This window comes from Biomphalaria glabrata, chromosome 14 (genome assembly GCF_947242115.1).
Source record: "Biomphalaria glabrata chromosome 14, xgBioGlab47.1, whole genome shotgun sequence".
Taxonomy (NCBI): Eukaryota; Metazoa; Mollusca; class Gastropoda; family Planorbidae; genus Biomphalaria; species Biomphalaria glabrata.
The window spans coordinates 26,433,566-26,460,219 of NC_074724.1; the positions used below are offsets into that span (position 1 = coordinate 26,433,566).

The 26,654-nt window shown below is 35.1% G+C and overlaps 2 protein-coding genes across 5 annotated transcripts in view; one reads left to right on the forward strand and one right to left on the reverse strand.

Annotated features, from left to right (window-relative positions):
* The window catches only part of LOC129922803 (uncharacterized), a 95,009-nt gene extending 79,188 nt beyond the window's left edge, over positions 1-15,821 (forward strand). For 3 of the 4 annotated variants that reach the window (XM_056010141.1, XM_056010144.1, XM_056010142.1), the window contains exons 10-15: positions 2,442-2,638; positions 4,684-4,867; positions 8,819-8,834; positions 12,753-12,813; positions 14,185-14,444; positions 15,601-15,821. In XM_056010141.1, coding sequence (XP_055866116.1) covers positions 2,442-2,638; positions 4,684-4,867; positions 8,819-8,834; positions 12,753-12,813; positions 14,185-14,444; positions 15,601-15,673 — 791 coding nt within the window. In that variant the 3' untranslated portion in view covers positions 15,674-15,821. Of the gene's footprint in view, positions 1-2,441; positions 2,639-4,683; positions 4,868-8,818; positions 8,835-12,752; positions 12,814-14,184; positions 14,445-15,600 lie in introns of those variants that run through there. The other variant, XM_056010143.1, reaches the window with a different exon arrangement.
* Positions 14,266-26,654, reverse strand: part of LOC106050785 (uncharacterized) — a 40,560-nt gene continuing 28,171 nt past the window's right edge. The window contains exon 7 of the mRNA XM_056010146.1: positions 14,266-14,406. The gene's annotated coding sequence lies outside the window, so the exon portion shown is untranslated. The remainder of the gene's footprint in view (positions 14,407-26,654) is intronic.

The window sequence follows — 26,654 nt, forward strand, 5'->3', positions numbered from 1 at the left end:
CTATGGTTTGATACAGCTTGCAAAAGTGATATTGGCGATAGGAAAAAAAAACGACTGGCTGCATTTATAAAGAATCCTTTCCAGGCAAATTTAAAGCTGTTCAGGATAGCTAGAGCGAAGGCTAGACAAACCATACGGTCAGCCAAAAGGAATTCCTGGAGAATTTTGTTAGCAGTATGGATGCCAAATCTTCTGCTAGAGCGGTTCGGGAGTGTAATGAGAAACTAAGACTGCTTTATTGATCCTTACGGAAATTTGTTGTGATTACAAGGACTCGTTTCTCATATAAAGACTACACAACAGAAAAATACACATAAATACAACAGATACAACATAAAGAGTTCATTCAGCGACTACACACAGGTATCTTGGTGCATTTCATGTTCCCTGATTAACGAGTAGCGGATATATAGTCTGACCGATTGAGGTATGAACTAGTTTTTGTACTGCTCTGATCTTGTTTTGATTGACAGCAGTCGCCCACTTTGCGACGATCTGACGTAGTTCTGATGGAGCGGGTGGCCGTTGTCTTCCAAGATTTTTTCGATTTTTCTTAGACACTTTTGTTCAAAAAGTTTCTTTAAATGTGGTTATGTTGTGAGTGTAATTTTTTATGCCCTTTTTATTATGTTTTCTAGATGTCGCAACAGTTTAGATGAAGCGTTTCCTTGCCAACAAGTTATTCTGTATGTTAGCAGATTTTGTATAGTCGCGCCGTAAAAGTCTCAAGGATCTTCTTGTTTAGTTTAAAGCTATTGAGTTTGTATAGAAAAAGGAGTCGCTGGGCTGTTTTTATTCTCAGAAATGTTGCATCTAGCAGAGAAAATCAGTGGTACCCTTGCAAGGGTGAGCGATTGGATGGTTGAGAATAAGCTCAAGATGAACGAAGACAAGAAAGAAATAATTAAGATTGGCACTCGGAACAACGTCTCAAAAGTTGAGAGCACAGATTCTATTTTTATCACGAACTGCCAACTTCCTTATGTCCATGTAGTGCGGAATCTTGGAGTTTTCTTCAACTCAACACTATCTTTCGACCCACACATAAGTCAGCTCTGCAAGGGTCTTTATCTGCAGCTGCGCAGATTAGGCCAGATCCGACCATATTTAACAACAGAGTCAACAAAAACGCTAGCTTTGGCATTCATACTCTCCCGCCTTGACTACTGCAACGCGTGTTAGCAGGTATACCTGATGACAAAATAGCCAAGCTGCAACGTATTTAGAACAACGCCGCTCGAATAGTCCTTAGAAAAACAAGATGAGATTCTGCTACTACGCTTTTGCGCACGCTCTATTGGCTTCCCGTGAAAGCGAGAATCGATTACAAGGTCGCCACACTTGGTAATCAGTGTATATATAACAATGTAGCTTAGCGAACTGATTACTCCATATGTCCCTCAGAGAGCCCTGCGCTCAATGGACTCAACTTTTTTAGTGGTGCCACGTTTCTCCCTCAAAATCTAAGGTCTACGGGCTTTTTCAGTGCACGGACCAAAGGTTTGGAACTCACTCCCCATTGATCTCAGACATAAAACATACTACACCACTTTTAAGAAAAACATTAAGGCCTATCTGTTTAAAACATTTTTATATTAATTGTCATTATGGTTGTCGTGTTTTTGTGGGTAATGTTATTACAGCGCATTGAGCCTACATTTTGTTTGTTAACAGCGCTTTATAAATAAAATTATTATTATTAAGTCACGCACCTAGTTGGTGCGGGACATTATCACCAGGTTGGTGTGGCTGGCGTACCACACCTTGAAAACGAATGCAGTGTAGCCTGGGAAGAGGGCTTTGTCCTGGGGTGAAAAACATTCAGATTTTTCTTGGTTCGACAGGTTCCTCCTGGGGCGCGTAGTAAAGGATTTTGCGTGGTCGGGCCTGCCCCCCGCTACCCGTGCAACGGAGTCTAATTGGATCCGTTTGTACCGCTTTTCGTGGCTATTTGTGTTATGATCATGATTGTATGGAAGGTGAAGACTGTTGGCGGCCTTAATTATTTCCAATTAGGGGGCAGTGTGTGAGAGCCTACAATAGGGTCCGAAAACTCGGGTGCGGGAAAAAATATAGGAAAAATCTAATTTTCCGAATGTCTTAAGGTGTCCCTTGGCAAACGGTCTTTAGACCCCTGAAGGTCTCTACCTACAGATTGAAAACCCCTGGGATAACGAAAGATCAAAAGAAATACTGTTCTAGAGTATGATCAGCTTCATAAATAGGAATTGATTATTTTTGTGTCAATTGTTTTTTATAGTAAGAAAAACATTTTTTCAAAATAATGGGGTTTGTTTTTTTTTTTTGTTTTTCTGTGGCTAGTTTAAATTGAGTTGTAAAACTTAAAAGTGTGTCAACAATTATGGAATTTTTAAATCCATTGAAAATGTAGGATCATACATAAGTATTAGAAAAATAAAAGAAATTACGTTTATTCACAGGTCTGTCTATTGTAGACAAGTTTATTTATTATGTTGGTGAATCCTTCAACATAACTTGTGATGTTAGTAAATTTTCTGGACTCCCGGCTTCAAACTATTTAAAGTCCATAGCACTACTGCGTCAAACATCTCAAAAGGAATTCTATGTAATCGCTCAACATCAGCCGTTTAGAGCAGAGCCCAACACACATAAAATAGTAAGCTCATTTACTTTTTATACAAAAAAGGTCCATATATATCTTCGTGCGATTCTTCATTATACCTTAAAAATAAAAAGTGAAAATATTTTAATAAATAAATAATACGTGTTTTTTTTTAAAGATATTGTAAGTAATAGATTTTGATCACTTTTGTTATTTTTTATTAATGATGTTGGAAGTATTGAGCGAAGTGCAATTTGAGAAATTTCACCTTTCCTCTCCCTTCCCCACCTTTTTTTTTCCAATTTTTAAAAATGCATATACTTCTCTGATCATCAGTTTTAACTAAAGATGGGAATTGAACCCAACTTTTAATGTTACATTTCCCCGACTAACGATATATACCCATTAGAGCTGGGTGGACTCTTACACGACCTTAAGATCTCGAAATTTAAAATCTCAGTCTTCACCAAACTTCACACCCGGGACCCGTCGGCTCGGAACATAAGCGCTTAACCTCCCCGTGAATATAATATTAACACTACTTCATGGGATGTAGGAAGTGTTTCCAAATCCAACTTCTGATGATCCCAAATGCATTGATGAGACTCCAAGTTGAAGCAGTGAATCTAGATGCTCGTCAGTGAGGCGATTACCCCACAATGTTTTCGCCCCTTTCCGCTTGCTAAATGAAGAGTTGCTATTTCGATTAGAAAGCGCTTATGTCAGCCTGGTTATATTTCTTGCTACAGAAGTTCCGTTACACTTGATAATGTTTCTATTTTTTCTAAGAACTCTTGCTGCCAGTTCACTATGTCAGCCAGCCATATTTTTGGTGTATCAGTAGTCACTCCCACTAATTTGTCCCAAAGGAAGCCAGATTCGACTTCTTGCCACAGAGGTTCCACTTGACTTGACAATAGCTGATTTTTTTTACACCAGTAAAACTATGTTTTTATTTTTTCTTAGTAAAAAAATAGTGCACAATCTTTGATTCTGTTCGGTTAAGGTGGGGACGGTTCGGTTGTATGGACAGTTCGGTTTCGGTTCGGTGATAAGGACAGTTCGTTCGTTTCGGGTTGTAATGATGAGTTTTAATGTTCGGGTTCGGTACGGGTTCGGTTCGTTTTTTATCTCTAGTTTTAATCCTTAAATTTACAAAACATTTCATTATCTTCGTCAATAGTTATCCTTCTTTACACATTAGAAGCGTTAGAGGATAAATGCATTTGCTTTTTTTTTATGAGTTCTAAAGTATTAGTTGTTTCACAAATTTTAACTTTTAATACATACACAAAAACTTTAATAGTTATTTGGCATATCAGTTCCATTAGTTCTAGATTAAGCTTTTAATGGAAAAAAAACATTGCTTAGCTATTTTCAATCGAATAGACATTCCATTTAAATGCTACAGACATAAGCTGGGTATAAGCTACTCAGAAAAGACTGCTAATGAGTTTGTGCTTTGACAAGTCAATATCCTGGTTAACGAAAAGGCGGAACCTCTTAAAACTTTGAAGTGGCAAAAGATGAGATGTTTTGTCCTATTGTAAGTCATTCTACAAAGTACAATGGAGGGAGTCGGAAAAGAAGGAAAGCTGGCTGGACAACGTAAAAGAAAAGGCATCCGACTCTCTTGATATCCTGCTAAGGACAACTGCTGACCAGGAAAAGTAGAATGATTTGGCTACGCAAATTTTCACAGCACCCTTACAACGAAAGTCAATGAACAGAGGATGAGATTATTTGGTTTATTATCGATAAAATTATTTTAATTGAGAAGATATGGTTATTTATTTTAGCTATTAAGGATGATTTTCTTACATTATTTCTTTTTAGCCTCCGGTACATAGCTATTTTATTATGATCATCTGTGATCTACCTATGATACATCAGATAACACTATAACTTCTCTTTTTAAATATACATTTGACTAAACTATACCATTTTCAGGTCAAATTGTTCTTAATTATTATGTTAAATTCCTTATTGATGTTAAATCCATATTTTGTTCGAAAATATGTTACAAGTACTTGTAATAAACCTTTTTAAATCTGTATATAATACTTAAACATTTTATTTTTCAAAACTTTTTTTGATAGGATCTTCCAGAACAGTGGACAGTTCGTTTCAGTGGGGACAAGTCAGCAACCAACAGATACTCAATGAGAATTGTTGTAACCGTTAAAAACTTTCAATTCGCTGATGCTGGTCAATATAAATGTAGAGCTACACTACGAGACTCATCTCAATTTAATAGTACAGCTGTCAACTTAATGGCAGAAAGTAATATTTTATGTCATTCATGGGCATAGCCATGGGGGGAGGGGGCTTGGAGTTCAAACCCCCCACGAAATAAAAATCCCTCCACAAGGAGGGGGGGGGGGACACATTCAAGGACTGATTTTTTGCCTTGATTCTATTTATTTTAGGTTAGATTTTAATACTAAACCATCACTTGCAATAGCGCAGTCAAGGGGGTTTTGAGTTTAAAACCCTCTTCCAGAGGTTTTGCAGTCAAATCCCCCTCTTCTATAAAACCAAACCCACGTCTCATACAATCACTAACGTTTTCTAATACTGTCTAATGTTGATCTTTATAAATTCTTGAAAATTGATAATTCATATAAATTTGTTCTGTTACAACCGTACCGTAGGCATACAATCTCTATAGGTCTAGTTCAACCCTGTCCCCCCCCCCACCCCCCCAAAAAAAAAAAAAAAAAAAAATTTTGAAAAGTTTGTTATAGTTTAATAAACTTTCTCTAGTTTAGTTTAACTATCTTTTGAAATTCATGATAAACTAATAGTTTAACTACTTTATTTTAGTTGAAAACTAGTTTTAGTTAAACTTTTAAAAGGTAGTTTTGTTATACATTTAAATATATCTGAATGTTCTGTAATATAAACAAATGCTAAATACTCTTGCTAAAATGTTTCTTTCTTTTAAGTTTGATAGAATCTTACTTAGACTTAGGTCCTCCCGCGCCGTTCGGCGCATTGGGCGGCAAGCTGTCTCCATAATGATCTGTCACTGGCAATGTCTGAAGCCTCTTCCCATCTGGTGTCCACTGTTCTGAGGTCCTCCATGAAGGTGTGTCGCCAGGTAATACGAGGACGTCCCTGTTTGCGCTTTCCTCGTTTTGGCTTCCATGTTATCGCAACTCTTGGTGTGCGTAATTCATTTTGACGTAGAACATGTCCCGCAAACCTCATGCGACGCTCAGTCACAACCTCACTAAGTGTTCGACTCCCAGTTCGGCAAAGGATTTCCTTGTTTGAGATCCGGTCTGTGTAACTGACTCCCAAAATCCGTCTCAGCCATCTCTTTTGAGCCACATTTAGTCTTTTCTCAATTTTGACAGATGACTTCCACGTCTCACATGCATATGTAGCAGTTGGAATGACGATTGTGTTGAGAAGGTGTATTTTTGTCTCGAGTCCAATGGCTTGGCTAGTCCAAATAGGCTGCAGCCTTTGGAAAATGCTCCCTGCCTTTCCTATTCGGCACGCTACATCATGGTAAGCATCTCCATCATTTGTTATGATGCTGCCAAGGTACGTGAACTTGTCCAGCTCTTCAAGCTTTGACTCGCCAAGTCTGACGGGGACACCCTTTGCCTTATATCCCACTCGCATAATTTTAGTCTTATCCAAGTTTATGCGGAGGCCAATTTTGGGTGCCTCTCTGTCTAGGCTCTCCGTCATTTCTTGAATGCATTTATTTGTAGCCCCGAGTAGTGCAACATCATCAGCAAAGTCCAAGTCCGTCAATCGGAGTTGTTCATGCCATGGAATACCAAAGGCAGTCTGGTTCATTGCTCTCCTCATTATGTAGTCGATGGCTAGGAGGAAAAGGAAGGGAGATAAGATGCACCCCTGTCTCACACCTGTCTCGATTGTAAAAAACTCTGTTGTTCCCTCTTCTGTTTTAATGCAGCAACTAGACTGACTGTAAAGGTGTCGTAGGATCTGGACGAATTTTTCTGGTATACCGTATTCTCTAACTATTTTCCATAGTGATTCTCGGTGGACACTATCAAACGCTTTTTTGAAGTCCACGAAACTGATCGTTAGCCGTTGTTGGTACTCAAAACTTTGTTCTATGATATTTCGTAAAACGAAAATCTGCTCTGTACATGATCTGCCTCTTCGGAAACCTGCTTGTTCTTCTCTGAGCCTTTCATCTACAGACTGTTGAAGCCGTCTCAACAAAACAGTGCTGAAAACTTTGCCTGGGACAGAGAGGAGAGTAATGCCCCTCCAGTTGTTACAGTCTGCCAAGTTGCCGTTTTTTGGAAGCTTTACAATCACTCCCTTTTGCCAGTCCTCTGGGACTTTTGAAGTTCGCCAACAGAGATTTAAGAGATCAGTCATTCTGTTAACAATGCACTGTCCCCCATATTTTAGCATTTCTGCTGATATCATGTCTAGTCCTGGTGCTTTGTTATTCTTTAGCACTGCAATGGCCATGTTAACCTCCTCAGCAGTTATTGGGTCTGTCTTGACCTTGAGATCATTGTCTGGAGAGGGGTCCTTGAATATGTAAGTTATGTCTGGCGACAGTTGGTTAAGGGTCTCTTTAAAGTGCTCTACCCATCTTGCATCCTGTTCTTCTTTCGTTAACAAAGTTTTGCCTTGCTTGTCTTTTATTGGTGCCCCATGTCCACTCTTTGCTCCAGTGAGATCTCGGACAATACGATGGAGGGTTTTTGTGTCATTTCTGCTTGCAGCTGCTTGTGCCTCTTGTCTCTTCTGCTCAATCCAGTCCCGTTTATCTTGCCGACAGCTTCTCTTTACTTTCAGATCTGCTTCCCTATAGGCTTCTTCCGCTAGGCTGCGATCCTGTGTTTCATTTTTCTGATCTCGTCTACGTTTGGCCTCTTTCCTCTCATCTATCAATTTCCATGTTCTGTCTTGTATCCACCGTTCCTTGTATGAACCTCGCCTCCTTCCGATAACTTCTTCTGCGCACCCAATAGTGGTATCTTTGAAGTTGGCCCACTCTTCTTCAAGGGTCAATATATCTGCAAGAGCCTCAAAGCGGTTCGTTAGTTTCAATTGGAACTGTGCTGCAGTATTGCCGTCTTTAAGCTTCTCTACATTAAATGGGCGGGGTCGTGTGGCTCGTTTTGGTTGGCGTTTCAATCGGAGCTTACATTTGCCACTGACAAGGTAGTGGTCTGAGCCGATATCAGCTCCTCTGCGGGTCCGCACGTCTAACAGAGATGACCTCCATCGTTTGGAGATGCAAATGTAATCTATCTCGTTGAAGGTTTCCCCATTTGGTGATCGCCATGTTTTTTTGTGTATTTGTTTGTGCTTAAAATATGTGTTTCCAATTGAAAGGCTGTTGGATGCGCAGAGAGAAATCAAACGCTCGCCATTATCACTGATGTTTTCTGCAGAGCCATATGGTCCCATTACATATTCAAAGCCAGTTCGGTTGGGATTGATTTTGGCGTTAAAATCTCCCATCAGTAGAATTAGGTCGTGAGTAGGTGTTTCATCAAGAGTGGTTTGTAGTTGATTATAGAACTGATCTTTGATGGTATCTTCTGCATCCTCTGTAGGGGCATAAGCTTGGATGGTAGTGACTTTAATTTGCTTTGTTTGGAGTCGAGCTGTAATGATGCGGTCACTGATCGGCTGAAGCTGCTATTTTAGACATGATGATTCCTACACCACCAATGTGCTCCTTGTCATGTCCTGAATATATTATTGTCTTGCCATCATTGATAATTTTTCCACTTGACGTCCACCGCATCTCGCAGATCCCAAGGATGTCCAGCCGATAAGAAACTGGCCCAACTTTTAAGAGAGTTTGACTCTTATCGGCTGATAGAATCAGACATAGCAAATATTTGTTACATAAAATGTAAAGATATAGTGCCACACTTCATAGCTTTTATGTACCATATCAGATTAGCTAGCAAACTTTAAAACCTTACTTCCAATAACACTAAAAGCAATTTATCTCAAAATTAAAGGTTTTTTATCCTTTGCTATTTTTATTTATTCAATTAAAATGAAGCTGAGTTTCACAAATTCAAACTGAATATTTTCAATACAATTAGGTTTGACTATTAAAGGATGGTGTATGTCATACTAGACTACTTTTCTAAAGTAGATAGAAATATTGAGGCGTTTACTGAATCTACAGATGTGTCAATATGTTTTTATTTTAAATGTTTTCTACTTTGCTATTTTATTTTTATTTCCCTTTTATTTTAATAGATAAACCCAAGAATATGTAAGTATTTTGTATCAGCAACGTATTATGTTTTTTTAAAGAGAATCTGTTACTGTAATAAATTATTTAACCATATGATATTGGCAGTACACACTGGGCTTATAATAATTATTATGGCCAAACTATCGTCTTCTTTTTGTTTTATTTTAATAAACGGGCCACATTGTAACGATAAACCTAACATAATATTTTAGCACGTGAATTAGTGCGTCTCTTTTAATGAAATTTCATGGCCCGCTCTCTCTCTTTTCTTAACACTCCTTTTATTTTATATTCTAATAAAGGGTCCATGTTTTAACGATCAACATAACATACCTTTTTTGCCCGTGAATAGGTGAAACTGTTACAATGGGTTCCACGACAATTCGTTCACTGACATTTCGTTCACGACTTTTCGTTCACGCGACTATTCGTTCACCAGACATTTCGTTCACCAGACAATTCGTTCACGCGACATATCGCTCACGGACTATTCGCTCACAGACAACTTGTTCACCGACAACTTGTTCACCGACAGTTGGTTCACGACAAATCGTTCACGCGACTAATCGTTCACGAACAATTCGTTCACAGACAAATTGTTCACAGACAAATCGTTCACTGGATATTTCCAAAAACAAAAAAATTGCTAGAGATCAGGCCTAATCCGAAATTCTTTTTAAAAGAGATCTTACAAGCAAGCTGAAATTTTAAATGGGACCTCACTTTACTATAGGTAACATTTTTACTTTCAACATGTAGGCCTTCTTTTACACTCATGTCCATCATGTGGTCTTGTTCGACCTACCCATATTTGCTTATCTTCTTAATAGCGGTCCAAATGTTTAATTAACATACCCATTTTATTGATATCTTATTAACAAAAACAAATCTTATCTTATATAATACAGACGTTTCTTCAAAAAATGAGATGATTACGTCCTACGCGTCATGCATTCTGCCAAGTCACTGGTTTTCCTGGCTAGTTCAGACACACTCGTATTTTTTCCACAATCCTTTCAGTGTTTTTACGAGAGATAATTTAGATTTTTAGCAATGGTACTAGATTTGGTACAGCACATGGTTTCACTGTTCAACTCTGAACGTCACATACTAGATACAGATCTAAGGTTAATACTTATCAATTAAGACATCTAAGAAAAAAAAAACTAATTACATATAGAACACTAGGAAATATTTTGGTTCCCTATCAAAAAATTATAATTTATTGCAAAACAACAAAATAAAATTTTTTCAATAAATTTGTTATTGAAGTCAAAGCAATCAAATTAGTCTACCAATGGGTGGTCACATATAGAAACAAGTTAACTAAGATAAAAATAAAATAAAACTTCTTTTAAACTTGATGGAAAGTACTATACTAGTGTCTAGTAGATATTTTCAATGTTAACAGATTGAACATGTGTATAGGCAATGTCCAATAAAGTTGTATGACTTCCAGAGGAGCCAGTATGTCTCAACTCAACTCAGCTAGGTGTCAACTAGAGTAGCCAGATGAATGGGTAGATTCCCGGTAGATGAAAAAAAGAAAGGGGTTTAAATGTATATTAAAGGTGAAAGTAAAAATGTTACCTATAGTAAATAGTAAAGTGAGGGCCCATTTACATTTTTAGCTTGCTTGTAAGATCTCTTTTTTTATTTTAAGTATAATTTTTACCACATTCTGTCATCATTAACAAAATATTAACAACAACAACGAAATTAAATAAACTCGGATTTGACCTGATCTCTAGAATTTTTTTTGCATTTGGAAATAATAGCTACAAAAGTTTTAATGTAAATAAATTAAACACGCGACGAGAACATATAATATAAACAATATGTTACTATCCAGTGAACGATTTGTCTGTGAACAATTTGTCCGTGCCGTGAACGAATAGTCGCGTGAACGATTTGTCGCGTGAACGATTTGTCGTGAACCAACTGTCGGTGAACAAGTTGTCTGTGAGCGAATAGTCCGTGAGCGAATAGTCGCGTGAACGAATAGTCGGGTGAACGAAATGTCTGGTGAACGAATAGTCGCGTGAACGAAAAGTCGTGAACGATTTGTCGGTGAACGAAATGTCAGTGAACGAATTGTCGTGTCCCCGTTACAATGAAATATCACGGCCCGCTCTCTTTCTCACTTTCTACATTGAATATCAGAAACAAATTCTTATCCGCGATTTATCGATTCAAGGACCTATATATATATATATATATGTGTACATTGAAATAGATTGATTACCTAGATCTTTCTAGATTTTGTATCTATAAAATTGCAAAGTAATAATTATGAGACGAGAGTACTCCTATGAAAGAATAAAATAAGTGCTGTCTAGTGAAACCCATAAACGGCGACGGGAGACATAAATAAATGATCATTACCACCAGGAGTTAGATATTAATAATTGTACACCCAGATCTGTTAAGACATTTTTAATAAGAACCAGAAACTTTAAAAAAAGTTTATTTAATGTAAGTACATCTCTTAGAAATCCTTAATTTTATTTTTAAAGTTTTAGTTAGCCAATGACTTTTGTCAGTAATATTTAAAATATCGTAGTATTGTAACTGAACCATGAACATAGAAAATTCAAATAGAAGTGGCTAGGGAAACTGAATGATGGTCAGAGATAAAAAAAAAAATTGTGACAAAATCGGTCCTGAGATGTAATGTTCCTTGTTAACTCCCTTTAAATGGTAGAGGCAAGCAAATTTATAAATAAATTAATAATTTTTTATTTGAGTACTGATCAAACTCTATTTCAGGAATTTTCGTTAGTGCATGGCACTAGTTTTTTTTAATTGTATATATTGATAGTTTCAGTTTTTAGTATATGAAGAATTTTTTTAAGGCCTTGTTTAATAGCATACTTTTATTCACAAAAGCTGAACATTATTCTAAATGTTTTAAACAAATTTAGTTGCAGACACAAATTCTTAATTACCAGAAATCGCTTATTTACTACAGTTCCTGTTATGCAAAGTTTGATAGTTGTAGACCTTTTGATAAGTGACAAATAATAAAAGTAGTAGTTTCCCTGTTGCCATTTAGAATGTTCAGCAAACATATATTTAAATTATATACATGTTCGTGAAAAATGCAGGCCTGTTTATCTTTAAATGACATGATTTAGAAATGTAGAGATTTGTAGAATATAGAAGACAGAAAATAAGTTTTTTAGTTTAAACTGTAGTTGACATTGCTTGGTGAGTGAGATAATGTGAAACTGTGTTTGATATAGTTGTTGACAAACGCTCACTTCCAGGCATGTTCATTCAAATAGTCAAAGTTACTCTCATGGTAACAGAATGTTCCCAAAAAATAGTGCACATCACTCTAAGTGTACAGTGCTACCTCGAGAGACCAATAATTGAATAACTTGGTTACAATTATATAGTCTATGACTTGTTATTTAAAATTTGATACTCGTGCACTGTTATTAATGAACATGGATAATTTAAATACATTTATACCAAACAATATCAATAGCTAAGAATTAGGCAGTGGCAGAATCAATTTTTTTTATTTTTTTTTTTTTTAAAAGGTTTAGGGAATTTTGTGCAATATAGATTGTGTAAAAACTAAAAAATTACAATTATAGCCCTAAAATAAACTTAAGACCCTCAAAAAAAAAAAAGTTGCCCAACTTGTAATTGAAAAAGTAGATTAAAAGATTTAAACTTTAAAAGAGAAAAAATATTATTATTATTATTATTTTAGCTCCCAGTGATTTTTAAATTTAATTACTTTCATCGATTAAAATAAGACTATGGGTTGAATAGATTTGGTCCATTGGTGAACTCGATGGAGGCTGCCTCTGAGTTTGTAAGACAACACAAACTCTCTTTGTAATCTTGTTATGTTGAACTTTTAATCTTTATTTCCTTTCTTTAAAATGTAAAGCTACTGATATATGGTAAAAAATATTTTAGTCCAGGTTCAGTTTTCAACTTCAAGCCTCAGAAGCCACTAAAAGATAACAATTATTTCTCAGTAAGTTTTTAACTTATTACCTCTAAATATCTGACTAATAACTTTTTTTTCAAAGTTTCAAAGTGTTAATAGTGTTGGGTAGATGGTTTAAGGGACCAGCAGATGGTGTATTGAATGATTACAAGCTTATTTCTCATTCTGCTGCCAATATTGTGTTGTTGTTTTTTCACACTCAGATCTCAAAAACTAGAGGAGGAATGAAAAATATTATTTCACCATTCGTTGCGGCTTGCAAAGTTTAGGTGCAACTGCTACTTTTTGTTTTCTAAAAGCAAACGTTTAGTTAATAAAATTAATTATGCAAACGATTTTTTAAATATAAAAATGCACCTATTCTAAAACAATGCATAAATGTAATGGAGATAATGTTACAATATGTTGAAAAAGAAAGACATTTTTTATGTATTTTCAGTATTACTAAGTCAAATATATTTATAAAATATACAAAAAAAAAGTTAATAATTATAGTTAACTGTGTATTTTTCTGGTAAACTAGCTGCTAAAATTAAAAGAAAACATTTAAGTTTATTTATAAAGGCTAGGAATGCACATTTTTTAAAATGGACTTTTTATACAGCAAATTTCGTGCAGTAGCGTGACGGCCACTGTGAGACATGTTACGAAACTAGTTCCCGCAAAATGTTTAAATAATTAGATTTTATTTGTTTCTTCAGTACCCCCATTAGGAGAAAAGCCGCTTATTTTTGTGTGTTGGTCAGTCTGTCATTAACGTTTATATTTAAATATAAAACAATAACATTAAAAGCTTTTGAAAATCTAATATAATGTTCTTTCTAAAACATTGCAATAGTTTCTATATTCTGCAATAAAAAGTATCTACATTAAATTGTTCGGATGTTTTTGTAAAACTAAATCAATGTTAACATGTTAACAAATGTTTCTTTGCTCTTCTACTTATATTAAATATATTAAATTTAATTGTCGTGCTTAAACGTTACAAAAACCCATATTATTCCGCTTTTTTAAAGTATAAATAGCATATAAATGCTAATTGAATATCTCTATACTGACTTTTAGTTCATTAACTATAATAAAGTCTTTCCGGATATTGTTGATTGTTTGAAAACGCATCTTTGACTTACATAACACTTATAATCTTGGACAATACGTCGCTATAGTTTAATTATCGATATCAAATTCTTTAGTATTTTTAACTAATAACAAATGTATTTCAAATGACTTTTTAAAAAAAATATCGACAAAAAATTGTTCAGGATTTAAAAATAAGAAATTAATTTACTAGAAAAGATTATTCAAAATCACTTTTTAGATTTATTTTACATTTAATTTTCTTGCATAAACATAATAGAATTATGGCAATACTGGAATAGGCGCTGTCTTATCCCAAAGGTAGATGGAACTGAGAGGGTCATAGCTTACTTTAGTCGGAGCTCGTCCAAAGCCGAGGACAGCTACCCGCTTCCTAGGATTGACAACACATTGAGCACACTTACTGGTGTCAGAAGTGGGATAGCATCGGAATCGGATTGGATCGGATCTATTATGGCTCGTCTGAAACTGCTGTACGAACTTGAATTTAGAGAACTGAAGCAAGAACTCCGTGATCGAGATCTGAAAACGAGCGGAAATAAAGAAACCTTTTTGTATCGGTAAAAAATGTTCCGGATTTTGTTTTGAAAAAAAAAAAAAAAACTTACATTACTTACATTATCGATTTCAAATTGTTCTATGTTTTCAACTTAAAACAAATTCATGTCAGATCGACAATAGGTTCAGTATTTTAAAATAAGAAAGTAATTTAATAGAAACGATTATTAAAAATCACTTTTTAGACTTATCGTATTTTAAATTTATTTTTCTTGCTGAAACATAACTGAGGGTTTTTTTATCGGTAAAAAATGTTCCATGTTTTATTTTGAAGAAGAAATCGGCCTACATCTCAATTACTCCAAATGTATATTTTAGATATATATCTAGTGATAAAAATATTAAGTGTACTTGAAAAATGGACCATATAGAGTGCTTAAGTGTACTGAATCAGAATTTCAGTTTAGGTAGATCTAATAGATCTACATCCTCATTCTAGTTCCATTTCAATGAAAATAATAACAGCTCTGCTGGTAACTTTGCTGGGACATCGCGCAGACGTTGCCGAAGTGCAAGCTCGATGTCTTGTTCTTTTCTTTTTTTTTTCAATTACAAATCAATACCAAAAGATTATCTAAAATCGCTCGTCTGACATATTGTACATATCCGGTAGTTTATATGCCATAATGTGTAATACATCTCTTTATCAATAATAGGCTATTAGTTTGTAATTAAGTTAACAGCAATGCCAGGTCGTGTGGTTAGCGCGCAGGACTGATGATCTCGACGGTCCCGGGTTCAAATATTTCGAGATAACTACAAATCAGAGAAATAGTTAGATACCCCTTTTTTTTTCTTTCCCCTTCATCCCTTTTCCAAATGGTCCAGACAAGTGATTGATTGAGAAAGCTAAGAAGATGAAATTGCTCGAAACAAAAACTAATTGTAAAAAAATTGAGAAATTTTCATATCGCACAGATTTATTATGATAGTCTTGTGACTTGGCGAACTACGACCCGCGGGCAATGTCCGGCCCCTGGAAAAGCTTTATTTCTCCCTCGACATTATTTGTAATAATGATTAAAAAAACTAATAACAATGTAAGAAATCCAATGCTATTGCAGTAGTATTGCGATTTTCATTTCTATGAGTCAAAGTTGTGGTTTCGTTAGTAGAGTTTTATAAATATTCTTAACTAAATGTTGGTTTATGTTTTAGGACACCACTGAGTCCACCTAGCTCTCATGGGCAACTGACATCTGTTGTGCTGGCGACAAGACACACTTTTTAACCGTGGCCACAGAAACATGTGACATTTATATCACCTGCACCATAGATCGCAAAGTCTGAGAGAGGGGGACATGTGTTTTTTATTTAATTCAAACACGTTAGTTATAACTATTCAATGCAAAATAAAAAAAAGTACAGCTGCTTCAAAATTTGTTTCTTGAGTTGAGGTACAATTAATTTTTTATCATTTTTAATTTAATTTGCAACGAAAACGTGTCCATATATATAATAACGTTATTATATCAGGATATTGTCTTACCAAACATAACACTCTTTATGCATTCATACTCGATAACGAAAGAAAAGAAGTCGAAAGTCTCCAAAAAGAAACATTGGGCAAGTATTTTATTAATTGTAAGTTCATGTAATGATAGTCATTGCAACTTACAGTAGAGCTAAAAAAAAACACTTTCTGGAGAAATTAGTTAAACATTGTATGATTTACATTTGCAAAATTATATGTCCAGATAATAAAAAGTATTTAAAACTGTGAGTTTATTATTAAAAAAAAACTCTGTGGGATTCAAGTGGTAAAAATGAAATTTAAATCAATTAAGAATGTGTAACTTTAAGCTTTGCTCCAGCTTTACTGATGAAAAAAAAAAAGTTACTGTTACAGAGCATTTGGTAATATTAATAAAATGCATCGATGAAAATGTGTAATCGGGGAGTTAGAATTTATGCGAGCCTTAAGAGGGGCAACAAAAGGGCAAAATATTTTTGATGAGTTTGATGAAACTGAGAATTTCGAAAGTTCCTAATTTAAAAATTTGAATGATTATGACAGATAGAATAAAGCTTTAAATACAATCGATTTTCAATAACAAAAACTCTATGAAGATAGCTTTAAACATGTTGATAGTGAATATTAAGGAAATTTCAAGACTTAAGTGAAAACACAATTGAAAAAAATGTTGATATTTTCAGTATGCCTTTAAATTTGGATAGAGAAGTTATGAAACCAGACCTGAAACTTGAAATAATTGAACTTCTATGTGAAAATTATCTGAAACATTTCTAAACATTCCAAATTAAATGTCTACAGGATATTGTTGATCGTTTTACAAATTTTATATCTCATACTCCTATTTAAAAATTGGGCCATATAGATGTAAAAAAAAAAAAGGTTAATAATAATAATAATAATCTTTATTGTCCGTAAGGAAATTTGTCTTACAATTTGTGCGTTACACCAGACAAAACATTATAACTATAGAAAACCAAAATGTACTTTCACACCAGACGCACTCATAATTTACATGTGAAAAGTTTATATCAGATTGTTTCTATTTAATGATTTGATTGTCAGGGGAACAAAAGAGTGTTGGAAAAGGGAAAAATGGAATAGAAACTAAAGTTAATTTGAACAAATGTAACTTATCTGAAGATTTTGTCATACATCAACAGGCACAAACATAGAAACTTTATCGGAAATTATTTAACTAACACAATAATGTGAGAGCTTAGAAAATGGGTTAAATATTTTAAACTGTTATGTTGAAGGATACAACTATGGTATAAATATGGTGAATGTTATTAGTGGAGTTAAAGCTAGTAATTTAAGGATTGATCCTAATTTTAAAAGTATTCCAGCTGAGGAAATAGTCCTACGTGTGATAGCAGTAACCTCAAAACTTTTGTATCATAAAGAATTAAGAAATATTATCCCTGATTTATCCAATGTCATCAAGCAGCTACTCTAATACATAACAGAAAAATAAATTGAAGGATATTTATTCAAAAGTGTACATCGTCACTCAAATGTTGTTAATTAATGTAATGTTTCTTCTTTTTCTTCTCCATCGTTCTCATTGTTAGGTTGGAGTGTTCATATGATTAGACCAATAATGTTTCGATTCAGAAGATTAATAATGCGTGCAGTGTTACACATAACTACGCAAAGCCATTTGCAATCAGGAATGTTATAATAATACCGTAATTATAGCTTCTGCTGAAAGGAGCTTTTCAATAGGTCTCTAAACAACCACACGATTTCATCCAACTGGCAGTCGTTCACTAATATACATGTCCAAATAATTGTGAAGCAATGAAAACAAAAGACTTTCACATATCACTAAAACCAATTGTTTCTAAATGTTTAGAAAAATGTGTTTTAATGAATGCACTTTGTAATAAGTTAGACAAATTAGTATTTGCATATCAAAATAGTAAAAAACACTTTAGATGATGCTTTATTTTACAAGTTAAATTCTATTTACAAACAACGCTTTGACTCATACAACACTTATGCGATAATTTTGTTCATTGATTTTTCATCTGTTTTCAACATAAACCAAATTTATATCTTTATTAAAAAAAAATGAAAGAATGAATGTAAGTCCATATATAATTCCACAAGCTAATGAATTTTTGACACAGAGACCACTGAGGGTTAGTGTGATCAGTTCAATATCTAACGCTCGTATTGTTAATACAGGAGCGCCCCAAGTGGCTGTGCCATTCAGTTAATTCTATATACCAATGATCTTCAAGCAGGTAATCCTTTTTGTTCCTTAGCAAAGTTTGCAGATGACCTGGTTCTTCTTGCCCTGCTCTCAAGAGAGCTCAGACGTATATCCTAAATCAATCAGATGACAGGGGTAGCAGAGAGAAAGAGAAGAAAGAATTAACAGATAAGGTAGGAAGAAATGCAATTGAAATGGGTCTAAATCCAAATAAAGTAAGACAATAAGGGGTTTGGGTAAAGCGATATAAACCCACATACAGACGTACAAATCCATACATCTTTTGCTTTAATTGTGGGAGAAGGGGACACACTAAGAGACAGTGTCAACAGTTAATCAGAGTTAAGGAATTATGGTTCAATAATGGAAAGGCGTATACGAGAAAAGAGAGGGCTATTAGCAGGCTAGAAAATAGTACATCTTGACCATGGCATATCAATAATGTTAGAATTATATAGATAGGATAAGAAAAGGTGGTGACGATGGATACTAGTTATTGTTCTAATCTTCACTGAGCAAATATATTTGTAATTAATTGGATATCATTGTAACATATGTTAAGGCCACTACATTATAGAAATTTTGTATTGGCTTGATAGGAAATGTGAAAATGTATAAGTTGTAGAAAGTAGATATGTATATTTTACACTATGTATTTTAATAGCGGCCCCCGAAAGGGGAAAAGACGCTATTAGTTTTGTGCGAAATGTCTGTCCGTCTGTCCGTCCGTCCCGTTTAGATCTCGTAAACTAGAAAAGATATTGAAAATCCAACATCACAATATTTTAGACCATTCAAATTTCTGATGCAACGGCTACTTTTTTTTTCTAAAAGCGAAAAAAATCTAATTTTTAAAATCAGTTATGCTAGCAGTTTTTAAAAGAGAAAAAGCTAATTAGTATGCATTATAATTTAGACCTAAATTAAAAAGAATAGTAATCTTGTAAATGTCATTTTCGTGAACATTTTTTATTGCGGAAATATTTCCTTTTTTTGTTTAAGCATTCGAATAAGAGATTGATCCTTTTCAAAACAATTACATCTATTATAAGACTTCAGTTAGGCCAGGAGAGGCGCGGCAGCTGAGCGGTAAAGCGCTTGGCTTCCGAACCGGGGGCCCCGGGTTTAAATCCTGGTGACGACTGGGATTTTCATCTTCGCAATCCTTAGGTGCCTCTGAGTCCACCCAGCTCTAATGGGTACCTGATGTTAGTTGGGGAAAAGTAAAGGCGGTTGGTCGTTGTGCTAGCTTTATGACACCCTCGTTAACCGTAGGCCACAAAAACAGATGAACTTTACATCATCTGCCCTATAGACGACAAGGTCTGAAAGGGGAACTAGTTAGGCCAGGTTCACATCTAACTTTGATTTCACTTGCACCTATTCTTTGATCTGCTTGACCGTTGGTACACTACAAAAGATCTGTTAACCTTCTTTCTCCACTCTTATCTCTTATTTGTTTTTGATATAATTTCATTTGGATGTTCTTTCTGAAAATATTGATGCCTGCCTGGGTGGACCACTTCTGTGGCCGATTTTGAGTTTGTGTTTCCACACAAACTGTCTTTGTAATCTTGTTTTATTTTGATTTTGTTTCGTTAAAATTATTAAAATTACATTTGTAAGAAAATTATCGAAATGGTGTGGTAGAAATACATTAAAAGAAACGTCAAGACTAGAATCTTTATATAGGCCTAATGAGACTAAGGAGTAAATAGGCATTGGGTTTAAATCTATGGTATTAAGTGTGTGCTGAGTTAGTTATATGCCGGGCCATGTTGTTGGGGGTAGAATAGGCATTGAGCAAGATAGACTTGGTTTGTTTACTATTTGATTGCGGCTGCGATGAGGGTGTTTTGTACGGGCATAATATTAAGAGTGGGGGAGTTGTATTAATGAAATGTGATACAATTCTAAGTAGCAAATCATTGATAGAAATATAATTACTTATATATTAACAGAAGCTGATTCAATTGCTCATAATAACAGTTATTATTGGGATGAATATAATTGTTATTTAACGCTAGAATTATATTGGTATTAATTTGACATTGTGTATGATTTTGTTTGTTTATTACATTATCGTTCTCTTTGTTACAGAGAATTTAGAATTTTTTTTTAAACTTGGAATAGTCGGATTTGTGATTTGTATTTTGGACGTTCGATGTACATCGAATTTGTTGAACAAGGTGTGTGGTACGTGCCCATCGTAGTGTAAATGTGGAATGGTGCGAATGTGTGTTGAAAGGGGGAAGAACCAAAATGGAGGAATAGAACTTAAATAGTGTTTATAGTTTTCATGAAGATTAAATTATTTATAAATTATGACGTTAACGTTTTGTGTTGATATATTGTTAAAAGAGTCTCTTCACAAAACAAAACGCAACATATATATATATATATATATATATATATATATATATATATATATATATATATATATATATATATATATTATAAAGTAGAATGTGAGGGGTATGTATGTATGTATGTTACTTATAGACATCAAAACCGCTTGACCAATCTTGATAAAACTAGTCTATATTATAAAGTAGAATGTGAGGGGTATGTATGTATGTATGTTACTTATAGACATCAAAACCGCTTGACCAATCTTGATAAAACTAGGCAGGAATGTTCCTTGGGTACCAACTTAGACCGTAGTGTATGTATTGTAGCCCTAAAACAAACTTAAGACCCTCAAAAAAAAAAAAGTTGTCCGACTCTATTACAGCTATAGTATTTTATGGATCTAGGCCATGTCTACAATGTTGACATGAGAAAAGATAGAAAGGATTTAGACCTAGATCTAATTTTAAGAAATACACTTTGCGCAGATAGTTTTTCACTTTGACACATGAAAAGACAAAAGAAGATCCATTGATTTCATTATATAATAAAATTAACCTTCAATTTTGTGTTTCAAAAGTATTTTTTACATTAATTAGTTCCTTATATCTGTGATTACAGATTTCCTGACGAACATTCTTTCATTAGACAATTCCGTAATGAATCGCGTACTAAATATTAATTCGTTTAATTGTTTACTTTATAATCCCATCCCTAGATCAAAAACTCTAATTCAACTCTAAGATGGTAAAACTTCTCTTCGCACGGATAGTTCTATACTTTAACACATAAACATATTAATTAAAGTCCATTCATTTCATATTTTGATCAAATAAACATTCAAATTTGGTTTTCAAAAGCTACATTCGTTTACGAAAGCCACGAAGCCGAGTTGAGATAGGCCTAGATCTATATTCATTCATGAATCGCGTACTAAATATAATTTCGTTTAATTGTTCACTTTATAATCCCATTCATTTAACAAAGCTATCGCTCTTTTCGTTTTTAATAGATAAGAATGTATCGACTTCGGGTAAACCCATTTTCTCAAACCTAATTTTATTTTCGTAGCGAAAGAGAAATAACGTGAAAGGATCATTAGCTAAGTTTAACATACATATAAATCCAATCCACTAGATTATTCAAAAGCATTTTTTACATAAATTAGTTCCTGATATCTACAGATTTCCTGGCGAACATTCTTTCATTAGACATTACCAAATGGTTACACATTAACACATCTCTCTTCTGAGGTCTGAGTCTATTCCTAGGCCTAGGTCTAAGTCTAAAACTCTTACTGAACTCTAAGATGATAAAACTTCTTTTCGCAAAGATAGTTTTATGCTTTAACACATAAACATACTAATTATTGTCCATTCATTTGATATTTTAATCAAATTAACATTCAAATTTGTTTTTCTAAAGCATTTTTAATACATTCGTTCGCTGTTCGCTAAAGCTGCGTAGCCGTGTTGAGATAGGCCTATATTCATTCATGAAAAAAGGTCACGCATGCGCAGCACAGAACTCTAGATTAATGTAGATTTAGATCTACGTCTACCTCAAGATCTACTTTATACACATGAACATACAAAATTTAGTCTATTCATCTCAAATTTTAATCAAATATATGTAGGCCTACAAGCAAATGTTTTAATTTGAAAAAAAATGGATTTAATTAAGCCTATTAGCTATTTTGATTTGATAGCTTCATTCACACTATTTTTACATTGACACATTCGCTTTACTTATTACATTATTATTTCGTTTAATTGTTTACAAAACACTCTCAGTGACTATATCGACAGTAATGCGCAAATAAAGACCCGCGGGTCGCGGGTAACATATGTCTAGTATATATATATATTTGCATATCAAAACAGTAAAAAAACTTTAGATGATGCTTTATTATGCATGTTAAATTCTATTTACAAACAATATTTCGACTCACACAACACTTATGCGAGACTTTTGTTCATATATGCATTAACAACGGGATAAATATATCATACAGATTTGATGGTGGCCTATTTAACCCGAGGCGGCTTAAAGCAAAATAAAAAACAAATGCAGCAGTAATCAGAAACTCACTATTTGCTAACGACTGTGCCCTAAATGCCTGATCTGAAAACGATCTGCAGAGCATCGTCAGTGACTTCTCAAGAGCATGCTCAGACTTTGGCCTTACCATCAATACGAACAAGATTGAAGTCTTATATTTACCTTCTCCTGGGAAAGCCTACCCGGATCCAAGCATCAATATAAATGGACAGGATATAAACGCAGTGGACAAATTCACATATCTTGGCAGCACACTCTCCAGAAATGGAAAAATCGATAGTGAAATCGACCTGCGTATCGCCAAGGCCAGTGCATCCTATGGCAGACTGTCTAAAACTGTCTGAAACAGACGTGGTATCACCACAAACACAAAGCTAGGGGTCTATGGAGCCGTCATCCTCCCTACATTGCTCTATGCCTCAGAAACATTGACAATGTACAGTAAACATGCAAAGAAACTGAACTACTTCCACATGACTTGTCTGAGAAAAATACTAAATGTCAAATGGCAAGACAAAATACCAGATACAGAGGTCCTTCGAAGAGCGTGTCTGCAAAGCATCCACACAATCCTGATGCAGTCCCAGCTGCAATGGGCAGGTCACGTCTACAGAATGGAAGACCACCGCATCCCTAAACGACTCTTGTATGGCCAACTAAGCGAAGGAAAGCGCTCGCAAGGTGGTCAAAGAAAGCGCTTCAGGGACACCCTCAAAGCTTCTCTGAAGGCGTTCAGCATAGACCCAGGCACCTGGGAGACAGAGGCACATGACAGAGCATCATGGCGTCGCGCTGTGAAAACTGGCGCACAGGTTGCTGAGGAAAAAAGAACAACGCTGGCAGAAGAAAAACGCCAGAAAAGCAAAGCAAGGCAAACGACACTATCTCCAGCTGGAATAACCTGCCCAGTGTGCGGCCGAACATTCCGGGCTCACATAGGTCTCACCAGCCCCATGAGGAGGCAAAAAAAAAACCCAGTGCAAAGCCCTCAACCCCCTGGATGACAAAGTGGTCATCATCAAACCACGATGGACGAACTATTTATATATATATATATATATATATATATATATATATGTACGTAACTGTTTTTCAAGCACCAAGGGAAGTCGCCTCAATCAATCTTTTTTGTTCTAGAAAAGTAATGATCATTAGTTTTCAAGTTTAGAAATAATGCTAAATAATTTCTCGGATTTTTTTTTAGAATGGGCTATATATTCACGCAAATATATGAAACAAAGTTAAATCCTATTTGTTTCCATTGAAATAATGTTTCAAAATCATAGATAAAAAAAGCTCATGTTTGTTAATTTTAATCTGACATTTAAATAGATTGATTACCTAGATCTTTCTAGATTATCTATCTAAAAATTCCAACATTATGAGACGAGAGTACTCTTATTTTTGATGTTCAATGACCAGATCTACATGTAAAAATTAAATTATATGTTACATAGGATAGGGTTAAAAAATAACTTTGCTTCTTATAACTACTTTACAAAACAACGCCTTGTTTCAACTTTTTAAAAACATTTCACATTTTTTGTAATGTTTAAAAAATCTTCATGTCCAGTTTAGATATAATATATATACGTTTATGGTTATAACATTTCCCCCTTCTATGCACTTTTCGTCCCGAAAAGTAACAGTGCAGTGAAGATTTGACAGTTCAGGTGGAGTTCTATCGGTGGGAGCCACACACGGCAGGTAGCATGTTCCACAAGAAGTCATCTGCACTGTTCTCTGCTGCTGTTCTCTGGATTCCTCTTCTTCCAGTTTGCATTTTTTTCGGGTGGCGGGGCATTTTTTCTTCACCCCCTGCCACACACATACACACACACTTATATATATATAGGGGGATAGGTAATAACGTACTGTATTGTTCTTGTTCCGACTTTCCGTTTTTGTTTTGTACCACAGTTATTCGGAAAAGAGATCTTGAGAAATTTTTTTTTTTATGATAAAAATATAAGTTCCATATCTATGAATTAGTCTCAAGTTGAGTTAATCTAAAATATGGATTCATTTGTAATGTATTCGAGTTGATCCAAGCTTCAGTAATTTAATTACTAGTAGCTGTCAGGTTCCTTCTGGTTTAAACTCGTATTTGATGCTTCATTCCATTCATTACGATAGTGATGATGTAGGTCATGGGCGTAGCCAGGGGGGGGGGGGTTCTTGGGGTTCAAACCCCCCCCCCCCCCCCACGAAATGAAAAAGGGGGGGGGAGTCGGAATTTAATGACTGATTTTGTTTATTTTAGGTGAGATTTTAATACTAAACCATCACTTGCCCTAGCACAACCAAAGGGGTTTTGAGTTTAAAACCCCCTACCAGGGGGGTTCGAGTTTAAAAACCCCTACAAGAGCAGTTCGAGTTTAAAAACCCCTACTAGGGGTTTTGAGTTTAAAACCCCCTACCAGGAATTTTGAGTTTTAAACCCCCTACCTGGGGTTTTTGCAGTTAACTCCCCCTATTCTATAAAACTAAACAAAAAAAAAATTCCAAGAGCATTGTTAAGGAAGATTTTGATTTTAAAACCCCGTCTAAAATTTATGATAAACCTCCTCTTTAATATAAAAAAAAGCTAATTACGCACTCAAAATGTTATAAGCGTAGCTAAATGGGTTTTGACTCAGTTAATAATAAAAAAAAGCAAATTATACACTAAAAATGTTATGAGTGTAGTCTATGGGGTTTTGAGTTAAAACTCCCCTCCAGTGGAGTTTGAAGCTAAAAAGTACCTCTTCAATATAAATAAAAGAAAATTACTCACTCTAAAATCTATGAGCGCAGTCAAAGGGATTTTGAGTTTAAACCCCCCGCCATCTTCAGTGTAAGAAAAAAAAGCAAATTACGCACTCAAAATGCTATGAGCGTTGCCGAAAGGGGTTTTGAGTTTAAACCCCCATTCAGAGGGGTTTGGTGCTAAAAATACATCTTCAATATAAAAAAAAAGCAAATTACACACTAAAATTATTTGAGCGTAGCCAAGCCAATCGGTGGTTTTGAGTTTCTTCTACAGATGGCTTTTTTTTTAAAGTTTAAAACCCCTCCAGATGGTTTTGAGTCTAAGATCCCCCTACAGAGCATTTTGAGGTGGAAAACCCCCAACAGAAGATTTTGACGATAAAACTTCTCTTTTCGATATATAATCTAAAGCAAACTACAGTCACTTAATTCCAAGAGCGTATTCAAGAGAGGTTACACATATTTACCAGTGGCAGGGCTCCATTAATAAACTGCAGTGAATGAGTGAATAGTCATCTACCGAAATCGAAAAACACTAAATATAGCTCAACAAAATGGCTAAGACAGATTTTAGGAGTCAGTTATAGAGATCGGATCTAAATCAAGGAAATCCTATGCCGAACTGGGAGTCGACCCCTTAGTAAGATTGTGAGAGAACGACGCATAAGGTTTGCGGGACATGTTCTCCGACAAAATGAATTACGCATAAGAAGAGTTGCAATGATATCCTAGTACAACTTGACGCCACTCATATATGGAGGTCCTCATGGTAGGTGGGAAGAGGCTTCAGACATTACCAGTGAAAGATTTTTATGGAAACTGCTTGACGTCAAATGCTCCGAACGGCGTGGGAGGGTCTAAGTCAGTAAGAATAGCACATTTTAAATAGAACTTTTTAATAGCAGGAAAATGCACTGTAGATACCTCAGAATATGCATTTTGTTGGTTTTCAATGTCAGAAATAGTGCTTGGCGGCGGGGCTTCGCCCCGCGCTGGGGGAGCTCCTAGCGCTCCCCCAGACCCCTTTGCTACTGATGTCGGGGAATCTACAATTTTTTCACTAACTCATGGAAGAACCTATTCTAGGGCACAAAAAACGTCTTCCGAAAGAATGAAGGGTCAGAATGTAATAAAGATTATGTACACACACACACTGATAAATAAATGTAATTTTTTTTTCGCGGGGGGGGGGGGGAATTTACCCCCACCCCCACCCCCCACCCCCGAAAAAAAATCCTGGCTACGCCCATGATGTAGGTACTTCCAAAAAGGCATCAAAAATATCTGGCCCTTTTGTTGCTCCCTTTAAGGATCGCATGAACTCTAACTCCACAATTATATACAGTTTTATTGATG